The sequence below is a fragment of the Peromyscus maniculatus genome, chromosome 22 (genome assembly GCF_049852395.1).
Source record: "Peromyscus maniculatus bairdii isolate BWxNUB_F1_BW_parent chromosome 22, HU_Pman_BW_mat_3.1, whole genome shotgun sequence".
NCBI classification, from domain to species: Eukaryota; Metazoa; Chordata; class Mammalia; order Rodentia; family Cricetidae; genus Peromyscus; species Peromyscus maniculatus.
The window spans coordinates 15,970,438-15,989,098 of NC_134873.1; the positions used below are offsets into that span (position 1 = coordinate 15,970,438).

Genomic DNA, 18,661 nt, shown 5'->3' on the forward strand with positions numbered 1-18,661 from the left:
TGATCTCCAGTGATCTGCCTTTTTTTATTTTAATGATTTATTTATTTTTATTTTTATGTGCATTGCCTGTATATATGTTTGTGTGAGAGTGTTGGATCCCCTGGAGGTGGAGTTACAGGCAATTGTGAGATGCCATGTGGGTGCTGGGAATTGAACCCAAGTGCTCTGGAAGAACAGCCAGTGCTCTTAATTGCTGAGCCATCTCTCCAGCCCGAGATCTGCCTTTCTTCTTTTCTTCTTTCTATATTTTGGTTTTTCGAGACAGTTTCTCTGTGTAGCTCTGGCTGCCCTGGAACTCACTCTGTAGACCAGGCTGGCCTTGAACTCACAGAGGTCCACCTGCCTCTGCCTTTCTTAATGTCAGTCCTCCACTTCTGTCCATGTTGCTTGTGGTCTCTGTAGTAGATTTGGTTTTAGGGTTTTGAGTATCACCAGCAGGGAGCTGAGAGGAAGATGAGTTGAGAATGTCCTGTTAAGTTGTTTTGCCCCTTAATAATTGTGAAAAACAAAAACTACGTAAGGGAGTTGTAGTCAGACTCCAGACCATTCCCTGACTTCTTTCCATATGAACTTTCAACGTGCTTTCTTATTACTTCTGTTTTCCTAGATACAGGAACGTGTTGCTTTAAGAGTTGCAGCGCCCAATGTTAGGCATAGATCCTATACCTGTAATTCTAATGCTTGAGAGATTGAACTAGGAAGATTGCCTTGAGTTTGATGCCAGAAGCTACATCTAGAGTTCCACACCACTTCAGACCTGTGCTACAGAATGAGGATTCTGTCCTAAAACAAACAAACAAACAAACAAACAAACCAGAAACACCTACCAATCATACACAAAAGGATTAGTGTGCTTTCTTTAACACTATAGCCCTTGACCTTAGACTAACACTTGGTTTTTAGTAATATTTTCTATCATTTTATATCCTACATTTTAATATTGTTCTTAATTTCAAGCTTTTGTTTGTTTGTTTTGTTTGTTTTTCAAAACAGTTTTTCTTTGTAGCCCTGGCTGTCCTGGAACTCCCCCTGTAGACCAGGCTGGCCTCGAACTCAGAGAATCTGCCTCTACCTCCTGAGGGCTAGGGTTAAAGGCGTGTTCACCATCCAGCTTGAAGCTTTTATTTTAATAGCTATTTCTTAGCTTTTTTCTGTTGAATAAAATCCACAGGCTTAATCATCTGAGAACATACAATTTTATTCCTTTTTGGTAGTCAGTCTATAATTTGATTTTTAAAAGACTTAAAAAAATTAATGTGTATGAATTTGTTTGTTTTTGAGGCAGAATTTCACAATGTATCTCTGGTTGGCCTGGTAATCATTATGCAGAGCAGGTTTGCCTCTTTTTGTTTGTTTGTTTTTGTTTTTGAGACAGGGTTTCTCTGTGTAGACCTGGCTGTCTTGGAACTCACTTTGTAGCCTGGGCTGACCTCGAATTCACAATCTGCCTACCTCTGCCTCCCGAGTGCTGGGATTAAAGGTGTGTGCTGCCATGCCTAGCGTGTATCAATATTTGGCTTGTGTGTGTGTATTTGCACCACATGCATGCTTGGTGTTTGCAGAATGTAGAAGGGGACATTGGATCTTCTTAAACTTGAGTTATAGATCGTTGTGAGCCTCTAAATGGGTGCTGGGAATTGAACTTGGGTACACTGCAGGAGCAACAAATGTTCTAAACTACTGAGCCAGCTTTCTAGCCTCTATAATTCGATATTTTATAACATACCCCCTTTTTGTTGTTTTTGTTTTCCAGGTCTTTACTCTGTAGTTCAGGCTAACATAGAACTTGTTTTCATCCTGCCTCAGTTTTGAGAGCAGCAGTTCTCAATGTGAGGATTTGAATGACCCTTTCTTATGAGTCACCTAAGATCATTAGAAAACACAGATGTTTACACTGCAATTCATAACAGTAGTAAAATGACAGGAAGGAGCAGTGAAAATAATTTCATGGTTGGGGGTCACCACATGAGGAACTGTATTCAAGGGTTGCAGCATTAGGAAGGTTGAGAACCACTGCTCTAGAGGCTTGATTATATGTGTGGATCACCATGCTCAGGTATACTTTTTAAAGCATGTGGTGTAAATGAGTTTCTAAACGGTCTTATTAAATAAAAACACAGAACCAGAAATAGGGGTGAAAATCTGACAGAGATCAGAGGGGTAGGAACAGCTGCCAGGCTCCAAAGAGAGCGACTTCCTTTCTAAGCAGACTTATAAGCCTTTTCCGTTCTGTTTTCTAATTGGCTCTCTCAGCCCAGCTACATCACTTCCTCTGCCTGCCCAGCTCTGTCACTTCCTGTCTATCTGTACAGACCTCCTATGGTTGGTGCTGGGATTAAAGGCGTGTGTAACTACACTTGGCTCTGTTCTCTAGTGTGACCTTGAACTCACAGAGATCCAGACAGATTAATGTGTGCTAACATTGCATGACTTTTGTGTTTACTATAGTGGCTGGCCTTCCTCTGATCTCCAGGCAAGCTTTATTTTACTGGGGGACACAGATAAAATATCACCACGATGTGGTTTTATGCTTAAAAATGCATTGCTTATACTTCTCTTTTCTGTTTCTTTTCTTTCTTTTCATTTTTTAGTTTTTGGTTTCTTGAGACAGGGTTTCTCTGTGTAGTACTGATTGTAGAGCAGGCTGGCCTTGACCTCTGCCTCTGTCTCCCAAGTTCTGGGATTAAACGCATGCAGTTAACTATACCTTCCTGTTTCTTAATGCAGAAGTGCTTAACATTAGACTTATGGTAGAACATTAGACCCATTTTCTTTTCTTTTTTAAAATTATTTACTTTTTACTTTATGTGCATTGGTGTTTTACATGCATGTGTGTCTGTGTGAGCATGTTGGATTTCCCTGGAACTGGAATTACAAAAAGTTGTTAGTGGCCATGTGGGTGTTGGGAATTGAACCCTGGTCCTGGAAGAGCAGCCAGTGGTCTTATCTCTACAATCCCAGTTCCATTTCCTTAATGTAGTGACAGACCAAGATAAGGATGCCTGTTAGTGAATTTTATTGCCCTTTTTTGAGAGCACAGTAAAGTCTGATGACACTTCAAAATGAATTTTTTCCCTTAGGAGCTTGCTTTATAGTAGAGAATGGCATTGAACTTGGGATTCTTTTGCCTCAGTCTCCTAAATTCTGGGGTTATAGTTGTGTGCCATCATGCCCCACTCAAAAAACTTTTTTCATCATAATAATAAATTATTATGCACATAAAATTTTAGAAAATGAGAAAGAAAGCTAATCCATGCAAAATAAGTCTGTAAATTGTCTTTAAAGTGATCTCCTGTGAAGCTTAAGTACAAGAAACCACGGCAGTTTTGTTTACAAATCAGATTTAGTTTAGTGCAGCAGCACACAAGAAGCTGGAGATTTATTTGAATCTGTGTGTGTGTGTGTGTGTGTGTGCGCGCGCGCGCGCGTGCGTGTACATGCTTTCCACTTTAATTATACTCACAAAGTTTTGTGTGTAAATAAAGTAGGTTTGCAAAATAAATTTGATATTGTTCTATGTTGATTTTTTTGTTTTTCTTTTACTTAAATGTTAGATTACGGATTTTTTTCCCCTTTAGATACTCAAAAATGAATTTTCCATTCATTTTTTTTCATGGCAATATCTTTCTGTATTAATATTTTTTACAGTTAGTAAAACAGGAATATTGATCAATTAAAGAAATTAAGTCAGCATTACAAAGAATATTCAGAGATAAACTAATCACTATGCTCTTCACCTGCTTTGCTTTGTAGTGGGACTTCCCCTCTTGCATGCTTAAATGCAATGCTCCACACAAACTCCCGAGGTGAAGAGGGCATCTTCTATAAAGTCCCAGGTAGAATGGGAGTATATACTTTGAAGGTAAGTTGCTTGGGAGCCAAGAAAGAGTAAGCGACAATGTATAATAATTGAGTCACAGAGACAGAATTCAATATTTCAACCCTAAAATAAGTAAGTAAATAAATTTGGGAGAGGGAGGAGATGTTCTGGGAATTGAAGGCAGGGCCTCATGAATACTAAGAAGGCACCCTTTGTATATATTCTTATTTAACATGGTTTTTTTTTTTAGATTTATTTTATGTGTATCCGTGTACCACATACATGCAGTACTCATGGATGCCAGAAGGGGGTGTTTCATTCCCTGGAACTAGAGTTTCAGATGGTTGCTAGTGACTCTGTGGGTACTGAGGATTGAACCTGAGGTCCTCTGGAAGGAAGAGCAGCTGTCAGTGTTAACTGCTGAGCCCTTTCTCTAGCCCGTTTCTTATTTTACAGAACTTCAAAATATTTCAATTACAAATTGAGGATTCTTTTTTTGAAACATACTGCGTAGAGCCATAGATTCTTTTCTTTTTCTTTCTTTCTTTTTTTTTTTAAAGATTTATTTATTATGTATACAGTGTTCTGCCTGCATGTACCCCTGCCCGCCAGAAGAGGGCACCAGGTCTCATTACAGATGGTTGTGAGCCACCATGTGGTTGCTGGGTATTGTACTCAGGACCTCTGGAAGAGCAGTCAGTACTCTTAATCACTGAGCCATCTCTCTAGCCCAGATTCTTTTCTTTATTCATAAATTTCCCCACTAAAACTTAGTTATGGTTATTATTCCTTTTTTTTCTTTCAGAGCTGAGGACCGAACCCAGGGCCTTGCACTTGCTAGGCAAGCGCTCTGCCAGTGAGCTAAACCCCCAACCCCTTATTCGTTTTTTAATAAAGGGAAAAAGTAAAGTTTGAAAGATGTAATTCCTGACCAGTGTTGGCTGTATTGTATCAGAAGAAGAATAGGAACTTTGATCCGATTCCACACCCACATTTCTTCTTCCATAACAAGCTGGCTAATACCTCATTTGTACACTGAAATGGTGACCTTTTCTCATCAATATCCTTTCACTTATGAGTAGGAAAACCAATGTAAATGAGCTTAGTAAATAGGCTGGAAAATGTGTGAACTCATACAGCTAAACTAAACATTCATGGGAAATCCAGGCTGGGTCCAGATGATCAAAAGGTGTCATCTGGTCTTGGTCTGTTCTTTCTTTTACTTTGTTCTCAGTCAGCGTCTCCTCCTCGTCCACGGATTCAGTCCGAGTCTCCGTTCTACAGACTGAGAGTCTAGAGACAAGAGTCCAAGACTGAAGCAGGGCTCCACCTCACTCAGACTGACTGACCCGTGTGACACCCACCGTTCATGAGTTATGGCTGTTGACAAATGTCGAATCGTTGTCATCCTTGATGTGGGGTTGTAGTTGAGCTTGTGACAGCCTGATAATTAGGAGAGGGCTTGTTTCTCAAAGGAAGTTTATCAGCAAACCAGAATGGCAGACTATTTGACAGACTGTTGTACCCCAAGTGACACGTCCGTAGAGACCGCTGTCTGTCCCACTGCCTCCTGTCTCTGAGCTTATCACGGTGTTCAGTGGCAGTATTGCGTCCACTGACATTAAGAACTCTGACCTGAGGTGCTGAGATGGTTCAGCATGTGAAGGCACTGACAGCCTGTTTTTGGTTCCCTGGGCACATATAAATGAAGGACAGAACCAACTCCTACAAGTTGTCCTATAACTTTCATATGTGTGCTATGGCACACAGGTACCCAACATAAAACAAAACACAGAAAATGAACACCTAGGTTTGGTGGCCGTGCATGCCTTTAATCCCAGCACTCTGGAGGCAGATGTAGGTATCTCTGAATTCTAGGCAGGCAAGCCAGTGAGATCCTGTCTCAAAACAAAACAAAAGAGGAACAAATCCCACATCTAGCAGCTTAATGTGGTGGCATATGGTTATCAATCATAGTACTCAGGAGGCCAAGGTAAAAGGTCCTGTCCAGTTCTAGATCACCCTGACCTATATAGTGAGCTCAAGGCCAATCTGTGCAATATATATAGCACAACCCTATTCTGCCTTTTAATGTTAACTTCCTCTGACTGTCTGCAGTGTTTAACTTGTGGGTGTTATGGGACTTTAGCCCTAAATGAAGCTTTCATGATCTCATTTTGATGCTTTAGCTATTCTAGATCTTCCATGATTTTAATTGCATTCATTAAATGCGTATTGTGTTGGAGAGAGAGGGAAAGAAATCCTCAAAATGTATTTTCTGTTATTACATACCAATTAGTACAGTTCTTCTGATACCATGTGTTCGGGGGTTTCTCCCATATATCAAGCAGTTCTCCAACTGAAGTCAGCTAGCTGCCTTTAATTTAACTCAGTTTTCACTGTTTGGCTATTGTGTCGGTCAAAGGGCCCAGTACTAAAGGTTACCCTTCACTTCAGCTATTAGTTACAAGTCTTTGGATGAGACCTAAGCTCTAGGACTGCTTACAAAAGATGTTAGAGGAAAAAAAAATCTTTGAGTTTTCTATTTATTGTAATGTAGATAAAAGACATTCATGAAGTGAGGTGTGGCCACTGAGTATAGAATCTGTCTTGGCATACCAGTCTCCAAGCACAGACTTTAGCCATGTGCAAGCTCGTCCAAACCCCTGGTCTTTAGAGTTTTTATGGAGGATTTGTGATATGAGTGTGATTTTTGTCATTGGCCATCAACTCAACCTTCGTTCTTGAGAAGATGGACTAAAAGTTCCAATTTTCTAATTACATAATTGTTTCTCTTAGTAGTCAGTCCCTACTCTGAGGCAGACCATTCCGAGCCAACAAAGAATCATCCAAACAGACGATCTAATTATCAGTAGAGTCAAAGACCAAATAGCAGAACAATAGGTTTTCCTAATCTGCTGTTGATCAGGAAAGTACAAAAGTTTCAGCACTCTGTAGCAAGAGCTCAGAGTTCACTGTAGACAGCAGTTAAGAGTACTTGCTGATGTTACAGAGAAGCAAGATTCAGTTTCTAGCCTGATGCCCTCTTCTGGCCTCTACAGGCACTGCACACACATGGTGTGTGTATACATGCATGCAAAACTCTCATACATAAAATCTTTAAAGAAAAAAACTAAGAGTTCAAATAATCATATCGTCAAGTCTATGCCAAAAATAGACTAAGATGAATAATCTATAGTTCTTGATCTCTGTAATGCTTACATTTTAGTTATTAAAATTTTCATATTTACAAAATATATTGTGAAACTCTTCCATTATAATGACACAAAATAAAGATTAGTTTTGAATAAAGGGGTTTAGAAAGTTTGTGTTATTACTTGTAAGATTTAAGTTGGACTTGAACATATACATAAGAAGAGTGAAGGCCTTCAAGGATAAGTAGCTCAAATGAAGGAACAGATAAAATTCTGGATGAATTTGAAAGTAGAGGAAATTGGATTAAGTGATAATCACTGTAGTTGGGATAATTGATAAATTAACAAAGTTTTACCCTGACTGAGCTCTGTGTTTGGGTGGGGTATTGAGTAAGTAGATGGCAGAGGTCTTCAGAGAGAACCATGTCATCAGATCTATGTGTTATGATTTTTATGAAAAGGAGATTACAGTTTGGTGTAGGAACTCAGAGTAGTAATATAGGTAGACACAAGACATTTGAGGCACAGAACACGTTGCATTTGGTATGTGTAAAACAGTGGGTGAGAAATGATTCTAAGATCATGAGCCGTTGATCCCAAGGGGATCACAAGTTTTTTGCAAAAAGAAGATAATTATATTTGTATTTCAGATACTTGTTGAACCTACAGGTCAAGATGTCTGGCTGGCAACTAACTCTATAAAAGCTGTCCTGCATTTTGAAAGAAGGAATATAAAAATATGGGGTCTGTATTTTAAGAAAGTGTATAACATAAGAGATGGATTAGAGAGAAAAATTTAAGTGGAAAAATACTGTTCTTGCTCAATCGGACTTAATGGCCTTGGGTAGATGTCATGTGGTGCCAGTTAGATGGAGGGCAATTTTTTTGTGTTTGTCAGTTCAATTTTTAATGTGATAAAAATAATTATATGGGATAACAAAGTATTGATGGAAAGAAAATCCATAAGAAATAACATTCATTTATCCATTTATTTATATAAGCTTTTTGTACTATGTAAACACATAGTAACTAGTACTGAGCTCTCATAAAGGCTATGTTGTGAACATTTAATATTAATTAGCTCATTTAATTTCTGTGTGCTCTTTTAAGGTAGGTGCTATCACCCCACCTTAGACACTGAAATGAGGTTATGGGAGATTGAGACTAAGGCTGTGTAACTGGGAGAAGATGAAGCCAGAGAGCCCTGCATCACTAGCCTTTCGTATGCTGCTACTCTTTTCTCACATGAAATGGTCATAGTTATGCTGTCTGTTTAATATTCTCATTATTCAGAGCTGAAACTAAAGAGATTGATGTGATTCTTTAAAAAACAAACAACAGGCTGTGCGGTGGTGGCGCACGCCTTTAATTGCCCACCTTTAAAGCACTCGGAGGCAGAGGTAGTTGGATCTCTGTGAGTTCGAAGCCATCCTGGTCTACAAAAGAGAGTTCCAGGACAGCCAGAGCTGTTACGCAGAGAAACCCTGTCTCAAAAAACCACATAACGAAACAAAAACTCCTTTTCTTGATGCTACTCATTAACCAATATTGAGGACCCAGTTAGGTGAAAATAATGTGATAATCTTGTTCTCCTGACTTTAATTCTAGAATTGAATTCAGAATACATAGGGCAACCCACCCCACCCCACCCCACCCCACCCCACCCCACCCCCGACACAAATATGTCTAACAAAATCATTATTAGCTTTTTAAACCTGAACATTACGTCTTTTACCTGGATTTACGGCTACCAATTTTCTGTAACTTAAACATATGTGGTACCTGCATATGAATGTTGTGTATAATTTTTATCTTCTGGGTGTAGGTGGAAAATTAATTTATTTGACCAAAAAAAGGGGGAAGTATCAGGATTTCAGCTAATATTGGTGGTTTTACTATTTTATAATAGTAAAAATTAATCAGTTAAGTTACTGTATTACATACTAGAAATTTAGTTTGGATTTGCTAAAATGGTAATAATCCTAACAGGATGCCTACATTTTCAGAAAGATGTGCCAGATGGAGTGAAAGAGCTGTCAGAAGGTTCAGAAGAAAGCAGTGATGGTCAGTCAGATTCTCAGAGCTCTGAGAACAGCAGCAGCAGTGATGGCGGCAGCCACAAAGAGGGGAGAAAGAGCAGGTGGAAGAGGAAAGGTAATCCCCACTGCTGCAGGGCAGTGCCTTCTCGCTCTCGACCATCCGCCTCTTCTTTCCCTGTAGCCTAGTGCTCTGCCTGGTTGCCTGCAGGGGCGGAAGCGTCTGTATTTCACCTGCTGGACACAGTGCAGCAGCCGCCAGCTTCATGGACCTTTTGGACTGTGTGACTGAGAAATTTTCAAAAATAGACTTTTCTAGTCGGGCATGGGGGCACGTGCCTTTAATCCCAGCACTTGGGAGGCAGGCAGGCAGATCTCTGTGAGTTCGAGGTCAGCCTAGTCTACAGAGTGAGTTCCAGGACAGCCAGGGCGACACAGAGAAACCCTGTCTCAAAAACCAAAATGAAACAGACAAATCTGTATCTATATATAAATCTCTCTCTATGTAGATATCTATATATATGCTTTTAGGAGCTGGGAGATTGCTCTGTGGCTAATATGCTGTGTGAGCATAAAGAACCGAGTTTGGATCCCTAGCACATACGGATATATAACACCAGTAAAGGGGATGAGGAATTATGCATTTCCTGGGGCTCGCTGGCCATGCAGCCTAGCCAGCACTATGAGCTCCAGGTTCAATGAGAGATCCTGTCAGAGAGAGAGAGAGAGAGAGAGAGAGAGAGATGGATGAAAGAGGGGGTGTGTTGGTGGGGTTGTTCTGGGAGCTGTAATACGGGAATATATAATGAGCATAAGGACCACAGTTCGAGTCCCAGAATGTTGGCCAGGCATGACAGCTGCCTGTAATCTCAGCCAGCACTTAAGCAAAGACAGGATCCTGGTTAGCTAGACTAGCTCAAGTCGACAAGCTGAGGGTTTAGTGAGAGATCCTGCCTTGATAGAAAGTGGAGAGTACTCAAGGAAGACGCCAACATCAGTGTTGAGCCTCTGCACACATCCGACCTGCACACTACACATACATCTATAAGGGAGAAAACCCATGGAGAGTGGTCACGATAGACACTTCAATACATGCATGCATCCACACAAAAAATGTCCTTTTGGAGAACACTTTTAGATTCGGGTTGATAAGTACAGTGTTTCCATTTGCTTTCTACTTGTTCATATGCACAGACTTGCTCACATCAGGTTTTGCTGCTTTGTGCTTTTTTGCTTACATGTGTTATATTCTTGGCTTTTTGGAACAGGGTCTCACCATGTAGCACTGGTTTATAATTGGATATGTAGACTGGGCTGGCATTCAATTGGTTAATCATCATGCCTCTGCCTCTTGAGTGCTCAAACTACAGACTGGAAGTTATGTTTTGGAGTTGTGTTTTAGCAGTCAGGTTTGTCCCATGTCTCTTCTATGTTTGTTACTTGTACTTGGTAATGTGTACTAGCACATTCTTATCATCCGGGTTCTATTTCCACCGGAATTCGCTCTTGGTAGTGTACTTTCTAAAACTTGGGACAGATGCGTTATTTACAAAGACATGTGTGCACACAAATGCCATCCAGTGTATTTTCACTGCCCCGTCCACATAGTCTTCTGGCTGACTTCTGATCTTTTCTACTATCTGCATGGTTTTGTCTTTTTGAGACTATCAGAAAGTTGGAACCTTTTCAAATGGACATTGTTTTATTTATTTATTTATTTTTAGTTTTTTTTTGTTTTTTGAGACAGGGTTTCTCTGTGTAGCCTTGGCTGTCCTGGATCTCGCTCTGTAGACCAGGCCTGCCTTGAACTCACAGAGATCCACCTGCCCCTGCTTCCCAGGTGCTAGGATTAAAGGCGTGCACCACCACTGCCTGGCATTAAATGGGCATTATTTTAAAACTGACATTACAATTTTTTTTCTGAGTGTGTTCTTGTACACACCTTCATTCACATGTGCACTGGTGCCATGACAGTTGTATACAGATGAGAGGACATCTTACAGGAATTGATTCTCTCCTTTTAACCATGTGAGTCTTAGGGATCAAACTCAATTGTCAAGCATGGCGACAAGGTGTTTTCCAACCAAACCACCTCACTGGCTCCAGATTGGCATCTTTAATTTAGTAATGTGTGTTGGAGATTTCTCCATGCGTTTTCATGGCTTATGGTACATTGCCTTGTGGAACTAAATAGTATTTGACATGATTTGCATATAGCCATTCACCAACTAAAAGATGTATTTGTTACTTCATGTTTTACCATTTATGAGTGAAAACTACTATGAACTTTGTTTTTCTGTGGGCACATGTTGTCTTTGTGTAAATTCACAAGAGTGTGACTGATGCATTGTGATGAGTATGTTAAATGTTGTAAAACGCTGCCACACCACTACAGTGAATGGCAGTTGCTGTTGCTTTGAATCTTTACCAGCAGTTCGTATTGTCTGCCAGTCTTCTAGACTTTGGCCATTCTAATGGTGCGCATCTGTCTGTCACTGCTGTCATTTGTATTTCCCTGATTGCATGTATGGAGAAGTCTTTCTGCATGCTTATTTTCCATTTGAATAGGCTCTTTGGTGAGAAGTGTGCCCTGGTTCTTGGCCCATTTTTGTTAAGGTTAGGATGTCAGGGTTTTTTTGTTTGTTTGTTTTTTGTTTTCTAATAATTGGCCTTCAGGAGTTCATTGTTCATTTTGAATAGTATTTTTTTTAAAGATTTATTTTCATTTTATGTGTATTTAAGTTTTATCTGAGTGTATGTTTGTATCATGTGCGTACCTGGTGCCCACAGATGCCAGAAGAGGGCATTGGATCCCCCCGGGACTGGAGTTATGGATGGTGATGAGCCGCCATTGTGGGTGGTGGGAGTTGAACCTGGGTCCTCTGCAAGAGCAGCCAGTGCTCTTTACTGCTGAGCCCGCTCTCTAGCCCTGGATTATAGTCTTTTATTTGGTAAGGTTTTTTTCTGTATATTTTCTCAAAAACTATAGTCCTTCCCCCTTTGGCAGTTTTCCCCTCTCCAAATGTGTGTGTGTTCGTATGTATGTGGATATGAGACATGCTCGTGCATGCCAGTGTCAAGATCAGAAGACAGCATTCAGGAGTTGGCTCTCACTACTTACACCTTATTGGAGGCAGAATCTCTCTTATTTCTGCCACTGCCCCGAAGCTTCTGGGCAGCTCCTCTGTCTTTACCTCCATTTTGCCTTCGGAACGCTGGGATTGTAGGTCAGTGCTTCCAGATCTGCTTTTTATGAGTCTCAGAGATCTGACTCACGTTGTCAGGTTTTTGGCAAGGACTGGTACCCGTTGAGCCATCTCTCTAGTCCTGGATCTGGCAGTTTCTTTTTACAAAGCAGAAGTTTTTAATTTGAATGTAGTCCAGTTTATCAGTCCTTTGTTTTGTGATCTTGAGCCTTTGGTATTGTATCTAAAAGTGATGACCAAGTCTAGGCTCACCTACATTTTCTTCTATATCTTCTAGAAGTTTTATCATCTTGAGTTTTAAGTCTGTGATTAATTTTAATTCTTTTTGTTTTTTTAAAGATTTATTTATTTACATATTTTATGCATATGAGTATTCTATTTGCATGTATGTTTGCATGACAGTAGAGGGCACCAGATCTCATTACAGTTGGTTGTGAGCCACCAAGTGGTTGCTGGGAATTGAACCCAGGTCCTCTGGAAGAGCAGCTAGTGCTCTTAACCACTGAGCCATTTCTCCAGGTCCTAATTTTAATTGTTAAAAAATGTTGAGTATGTGTGTGCTGTGTGCATGGGGGGCAGACAGAGCGAAAGAGGGACTAGCTGGCCTGGGTCTACGCCACGGTGCAGTTTGGAGGTCATTGGACGACTTTGTTCAGTCCTTCCACCGCTCTGTGGATTTCCGGCACCGTCCTCAGACCGTGGTGCTTATGCTGCCGTCATCACCTTTCCTTGCTGAGCCGTCTCACCAACCTCAGTTTGAGGTCATTGTTGAGGTAAATCTGCATCTTGCAGTGAGGATATGCAGTTAGCTGGGTATGGTGGTGCACACACACCTTTAGTCCCAGCACTCGGGAGACAGATGCAGCCAGATATGAATTCAAGGCCAGCCAGAGCTACATAATGAGATCTTACCACAAAAAAGAAAAAAAAAGTGCAAGTTTTATTTTTATTTAACTTAAATGGTGAAATGAGTTGGACAACATTCTAAATTTTTACCTTAATTTATTCTTAGCTGTGACCGTCATAGATGCTTTACCATTACTTATTTGTAACTCTTGTCTGATTCTGGTCCCAGGCTTGGAGCACTGGCTGTTCTCAGCTCTCTCCTTACTAGGAAAAGAATGTTCATTACTACTAGCTAACACCAGATGTAGTCTGCCTGTCTTTGCTCTCATACCATTTGATATCTTTTCATAGCGAACCTAAGACACGTAAGGAATAATGGCTATATGACAACCCTTTCCCTGGAAGGCTTTTCTGTTATGAATAACATTTTACCATCTATTCTTGTTAATCTCTAGCTTTTTGTTAGATTCTGTTTGAAGAGGGGAAATTTTAGACTTCTGAATACCTTATGGGGTATTGATTTTCCTGCGTAGAGTAGACGTTCAGTTTTCCCCAGTTTTAATATCTTCTAAGTTGAATTATGCTTCCCGTAATCATAGACTTGTTAATTTTAACTGCCTTGAGAACTGTTGATGTGCCATATCAGAAAAATAGGTGGTTTTTGTTGTTGTTGTTGTTGTTTTTGTTTTTTTACTTCCTTCTCTTTATCCCCAATCTAGTGGTTGTGCTACTCTTGGGGAGCATGGAAATAATTCATTAACTTACTCATTTATGTTCTCTGGTATAACTACTATGCATACAGTTCAAGAAAACTAATCCCATAATCTTAGTTTACAGGTTCATTGGAGAGGCACCAAACTTCAGTTATCAGACACAAATGAGATGAAAACAAAATGAAATAGGGCCTTCTTGCAAATCCTTGATAAATAATTTCAGAATGATCCCTGATAATGATGAACAGCAGCTGTGGCCCAGGTCTTTTATTCTAAAAAAATCCCCCCACCCCCCAGACATGGTTCCACTGTGTAGCCTGGCTATCCTGGAACTCACGCTATAGACCAGGCTGATCTCAAACTCACAGAGATCTGCCTGCTTCTGCCTCCCAAGTGCTGGGACTAAAGGCTGGGCTCCCACTGCCTGGCCATTCTGCAGATTTTTTAAACCCCCGATTTGGGAAGGCTAATGATACAGGTGAAAGGGGCTTTGTCTTTTCTCCACTTCTCTCCAGCTTCAACTTTTCTCTATAAGTTTGAAAATTATAGAACAAAGCCAAGACATCAGGCAAGGGAAATACCTAGCAAGATTCATATTTTCTAGGTGGCTTCATAAACAAGAAGATCAACATTAAAGGTGGCCAGTTTAAACTGTGAACAAAAATCATTGTCTTTGGAATGTATTGGAACATCTTTATTTGGGGATGGAGTGCTCACATGTTCTCACATAGCCCAGGCTAGTCTGGAACTGACTATTTAGCCAGAGCTGGCTGTGAACTCCTAGCTTTCTTGCCTCTACCTCCCAAGAGCTGGAGTGACAAGCAGATTACCCCATCTGGCTTTATTTTTACTTTTTTGGTTTTTGAGACAAGTCTCACTGTGTAGCTGTGGCTGGCCTGGAACTTGCTAAATAGATATCAATAAGCCGGGCTCATTCCTACCTTTTAAGAGTCACACATGCAGGGCTGGGGTGATGGCTCAGCAGTTAGTGCACTTGTTGTTCCCGCAGAGGATCTGGTTCCTTTCCCAGCACTCACATAGCCGCTCACAACCATCTGTAAGTTCATTAGGGGATCCCATGCCCCTTCCTGGCCCCACACAGTGCACAGGTATACATGGAAGCAAAGTACCCGTTCATGTAAAATGAAGATGGTTTTTTTTTTTTTTTGTTCTTTTAAATAAATTTTTGAAAAAAGCTACACCTGGTGCAGCGACCCTTTGAGCAGTGGCTCTTGTTGCTGGTGCATTTGTCTGTTAATGGCCATGCCAAAAAATTAAGGTAAGTTCAAATAATGCAGAAATACCTTAAATAACAATCATAAAATTCCACTGTCAGTAGCTCCGTAGGTAAATTTGAATAGTATAACCTTATTCTACATCCTACATAATAATAGATGTTGACAACTAGGTAATAGCAAATTCAGCATTGTTTTTGATCTGCTTTTGATTCATCGCTCTTCTAGAAATGAGTATCGTGTCGGCTGTTTCTCCTTGAATTATACTCTGATGAGACAGTCTCTGAAGTTATCAAAATAATTTCTCCAATACTAATTGTTGCTGTTCATTTTTCTTATTTGGGGCTTTGACTCTGAGTTTGACATCATGATTTCAAATGCATTGTAAGACAGGAAGAACATTGAGATAGTATCAAAAACCCACTTCCTTTTTATGTGCAAAAATACAGAGCTCTGACAGCAAAACTGATACTTTTAGTTGAAAATTGATAGAAACTCTTGATATTTATACCTTTCAGCCAAATAGGAACAGACTAGAACTCAGAAACTCAGTCCAGTATTGAATCTAGCTTATTGATTTATATGTAAAGTAGAGGAAATTACTAGTTTCTAGCTTTGGTTCTTAGCTTTCAGACAGGAAACATGTTCAGAGAAAGAGCTTAATGGAATTTCAAGTCAAGGTAAGGTGGAATGATGTCAGAAAAACTACTAATAAAATCAACTGTCTCTCTTACTGTTTTTTGGTCATAGCTAAGGGAAATTTCTGTCTTTCCCCCCAAATATGTTATAAATACTATAATATGAAACAGCTGCCTGGATAATTGTTGTTTGTTTTGTTTTCTCCCTTAGAGACAGGATCTCGTTATATAACCCTGGCTGTCCTGGAACTTATGTAGAGCAGACAGACTAGCTTTGAACTGACAGATTCTCCTGCCTCTGCCTCCCAAGTGCTGGGATTTAAGACGCTGCATGGTTATAGTTTTTATCTTGTTATAAGGAAAAGTTGTGAGGTTTGGTTTGCTTTTGCTATTTTTAAGAAAAAAAAAAAAAGAGTCAGTGAAATATTCCTTTTCATTGTAAGGGATTCCTGTTTCCCAGAGCACATTACTGTTAGCATATAGTCAAGACTTTTTTTTTTTTTAATCAGTAATTTGCTAACAGGAGTTAGAAAATATGGTAAATCCACTAGCCCTCTGGCATTTTTTTATATGTGCTAAGTTACTGAATGGGGAAGATTGGGTTCTCTTTCAAGTACATCCTAGAAACGAAACTTGTGACAAAGTTAACTTAGGTTGAAAGACTTCTGGGAGATGTTCTTGTTGATAGTGGCTGAGGTGAAGGTTTGGGCACAGCCTGTGTTAAAGATGGCTGTACTATTAGGACTGAGGCTTTAAGGATAACCAGAAGCAAGGGAAAAAGCTTCTGTCTCCCAAGTGATAGAATTAAAGGCCTGTGCCACCAGGCCAGGCTTGATTTTTATTTGAACATTTTAAATGTATGTTTCAAATGTCTGTAAGTTGATAGTAATACTTTAAAAACTTACGCCAGTTGTGGTGGTGGTGATGGTGCACTCCTTTAATCCCAGCACTTGGGAGGCAGAGGCTGGTGGGTGGATATCCATGAGTTTGAGACCAGCATGGTCTACAAAGCAAGTTCCAGGACAGCCAGGGTTACACAGAGAAACACTCTCAGAAACAGAACAAAACAAAACAAAACTTAGTTACTATATGGTTCCTGAAGCAGCAAATTACCACAAACTGTGTGGCTTAAGTAACACAAATTTGTTCTCTCACAGTTCTGAAAGTCAGTTTGTAAGCCCAGGGGTCAGCAAGGAAGCTATCCCTCCAGAGGCTTTCAGAGAGACTCTTCTGTTCCTTGCCTTTTCTGGCTTTCTGTGATGGCCAACTAACTTGCATTATGGCCACTTTATTCTGACCTGGCTTTTTCTTCACCTTCTCTGAATCTGTCTTCACTATGTCTCTTATAAAAATACTTTGTTGTGTGGGATGTGATAACACACAACTTTAATACCAATGCTTGGGAGGCAGAGGCAGGTGGATCTCTCTGAGTTCAAGGCCAGCTAGGGCTGTAAATTGAGACCCTGTCTTGAAAAGTAAAAAATATGTTGTTAAGACTGACTGGCATAATCTAGGTAATATAATCATAAGATACTTAGTCCTTTCACCAATAAAGCAATGTTCGCAGGCTCTGAGAATTCGGATATTAGCACATGTTTTCAGTGGTCACCACTGTCAGCTATTCCAGGTACTTATTCATTGTTCTGAAAATAAAATTTAAATCTTGCCTTTGCTCCATACTAGCTTTGTATCTTTTCTCAAGCTGATTCAGCTTTTTGATAAGTAAATATAGGTTATGAGAACTTATATAGCAGCCAGTGTGTATCTTTGTACTATTTTATTTGCACAGAAAAGAATGTAATGATACAAACCTAGTTATTTAGATTTAGTTATCACTGGAAATAGAATTTCAGGAGCTTGGAATAGAAAATAGAACTTATGCTTTTGTTAGAACATAGAAGGTGCTTTTTTTTAAAGCTGATTGTTATATCAGTTCCTTCCCATGTATATAAACATGATAGTTATGAAGATGAGGATACAGAACCAAAGTTAAATTGTCTTAATATTAGAACATTTAAGAGTAAAGTTGTATGTTGTACTCTAGGCGTTGCTTATTTTACTATGTATATTTCTTATTTTTGTGTCAGTTAGATATCTAGCAGCACATACTTCATGTGTCTTAAATCTTCATGGTCTTAACCAATACCATTTTGCTATAAATGTTTTCAGGTCAAGTATTTAAAAAGAAAATATTAGGCAAAGTGTATTCTTCAAGAGTCATCTCTAGGTTCTTTCCTCTCTTAAATTGAACTTTCCTTGCTCTCACATGAGATGTCTGAACCAACAATTTTCATCTTTCTCCTTAACTAACATAAAATGTATTCATTGATCTTGTAGAAGACATGAGTTTGTTTCCCAGCATCCACAATTGGGCTGCCCACAGTGCCTATAACTCCATCACTAGAGGATCTGATGCTCTCTTTTGGCCTCCATGGGCAATGTCCTCAGATGTATGCATATGTGTTCGTGATCATGTGTGTGTGCATACACACACACACACACACACACACACACACACACACACACACACACCTTATTTTAAAATGGGGCTGGATCGATGGCTCAACAGAGTACTGGCTGCTCTTCCAGAGGACCCGGGTTTAATATCTATCACCCGCCCATGGCACCTCACAACTATCTGTAACCTCTTTCCAGGTGATGCCACACCCTCTTCTGGCCTCTGTGGGCAACAGGCATTACATGGATGTAAAAAATAAAATTTTAAAATGTGCTCACATGATATTAAGTTTTATAGAGCATAAACATGTGCCTGCCATGACTTCAGTGTGGTCCATTTCAGGCTATGCACAGCAGATACGGACGGCATAGGAAGTGGTTGTTTCCAGTAGAGAAGTCTTCAAAACCCGTCTTGAACAGATAGGCTGAAAACTTGGGACCTGAGGGAAGGAGTGACAGGGTTGAAACAGTGGAAGAATTTTAAAGCAGAAATGGCCTTTTTGTCTTCAATTTAAACCTTTCATAACTTCCCACCATGTTGTCATTATTCATCTT

The 18,661-nt window shown here is 39.9% G+C and overlaps 1 protein-coding gene across 2 annotated transcripts in view; it reads left to right on the forward strand.

The window, feature by feature from the left end:
• Nucleotides 1-3,609: 3,609 nt before the first annotated feature.
• LOC121826268 (putative Polycomb group protein ASXL2) overlaps nucleotides 3,610-18,661 on the forward strand; it is a 142,338-nt gene continuing 127,286 nt past the window's right edge. Inside the window, exons 1-2 of one of the 2 annotated variants that reach the window (XM_076558758.1) lie at nucleotides 3,610-3,862; nucleotides 8,982-9,129. In XM_076558758.1, the coding sequence (XP_076414873.1) occupies nucleotides 3,785-3,862; nucleotides 8,982-9,129 (226 nt within the window). In that variant the 5' untranslated portion in view covers nucleotides 3,610-3,784. The remainder of the gene's footprint in view (nucleotides 3,863-8,981; nucleotides 9,130-18,661) is intronic. The other variant, XR_013046978.1, reaches the window with a different exon arrangement.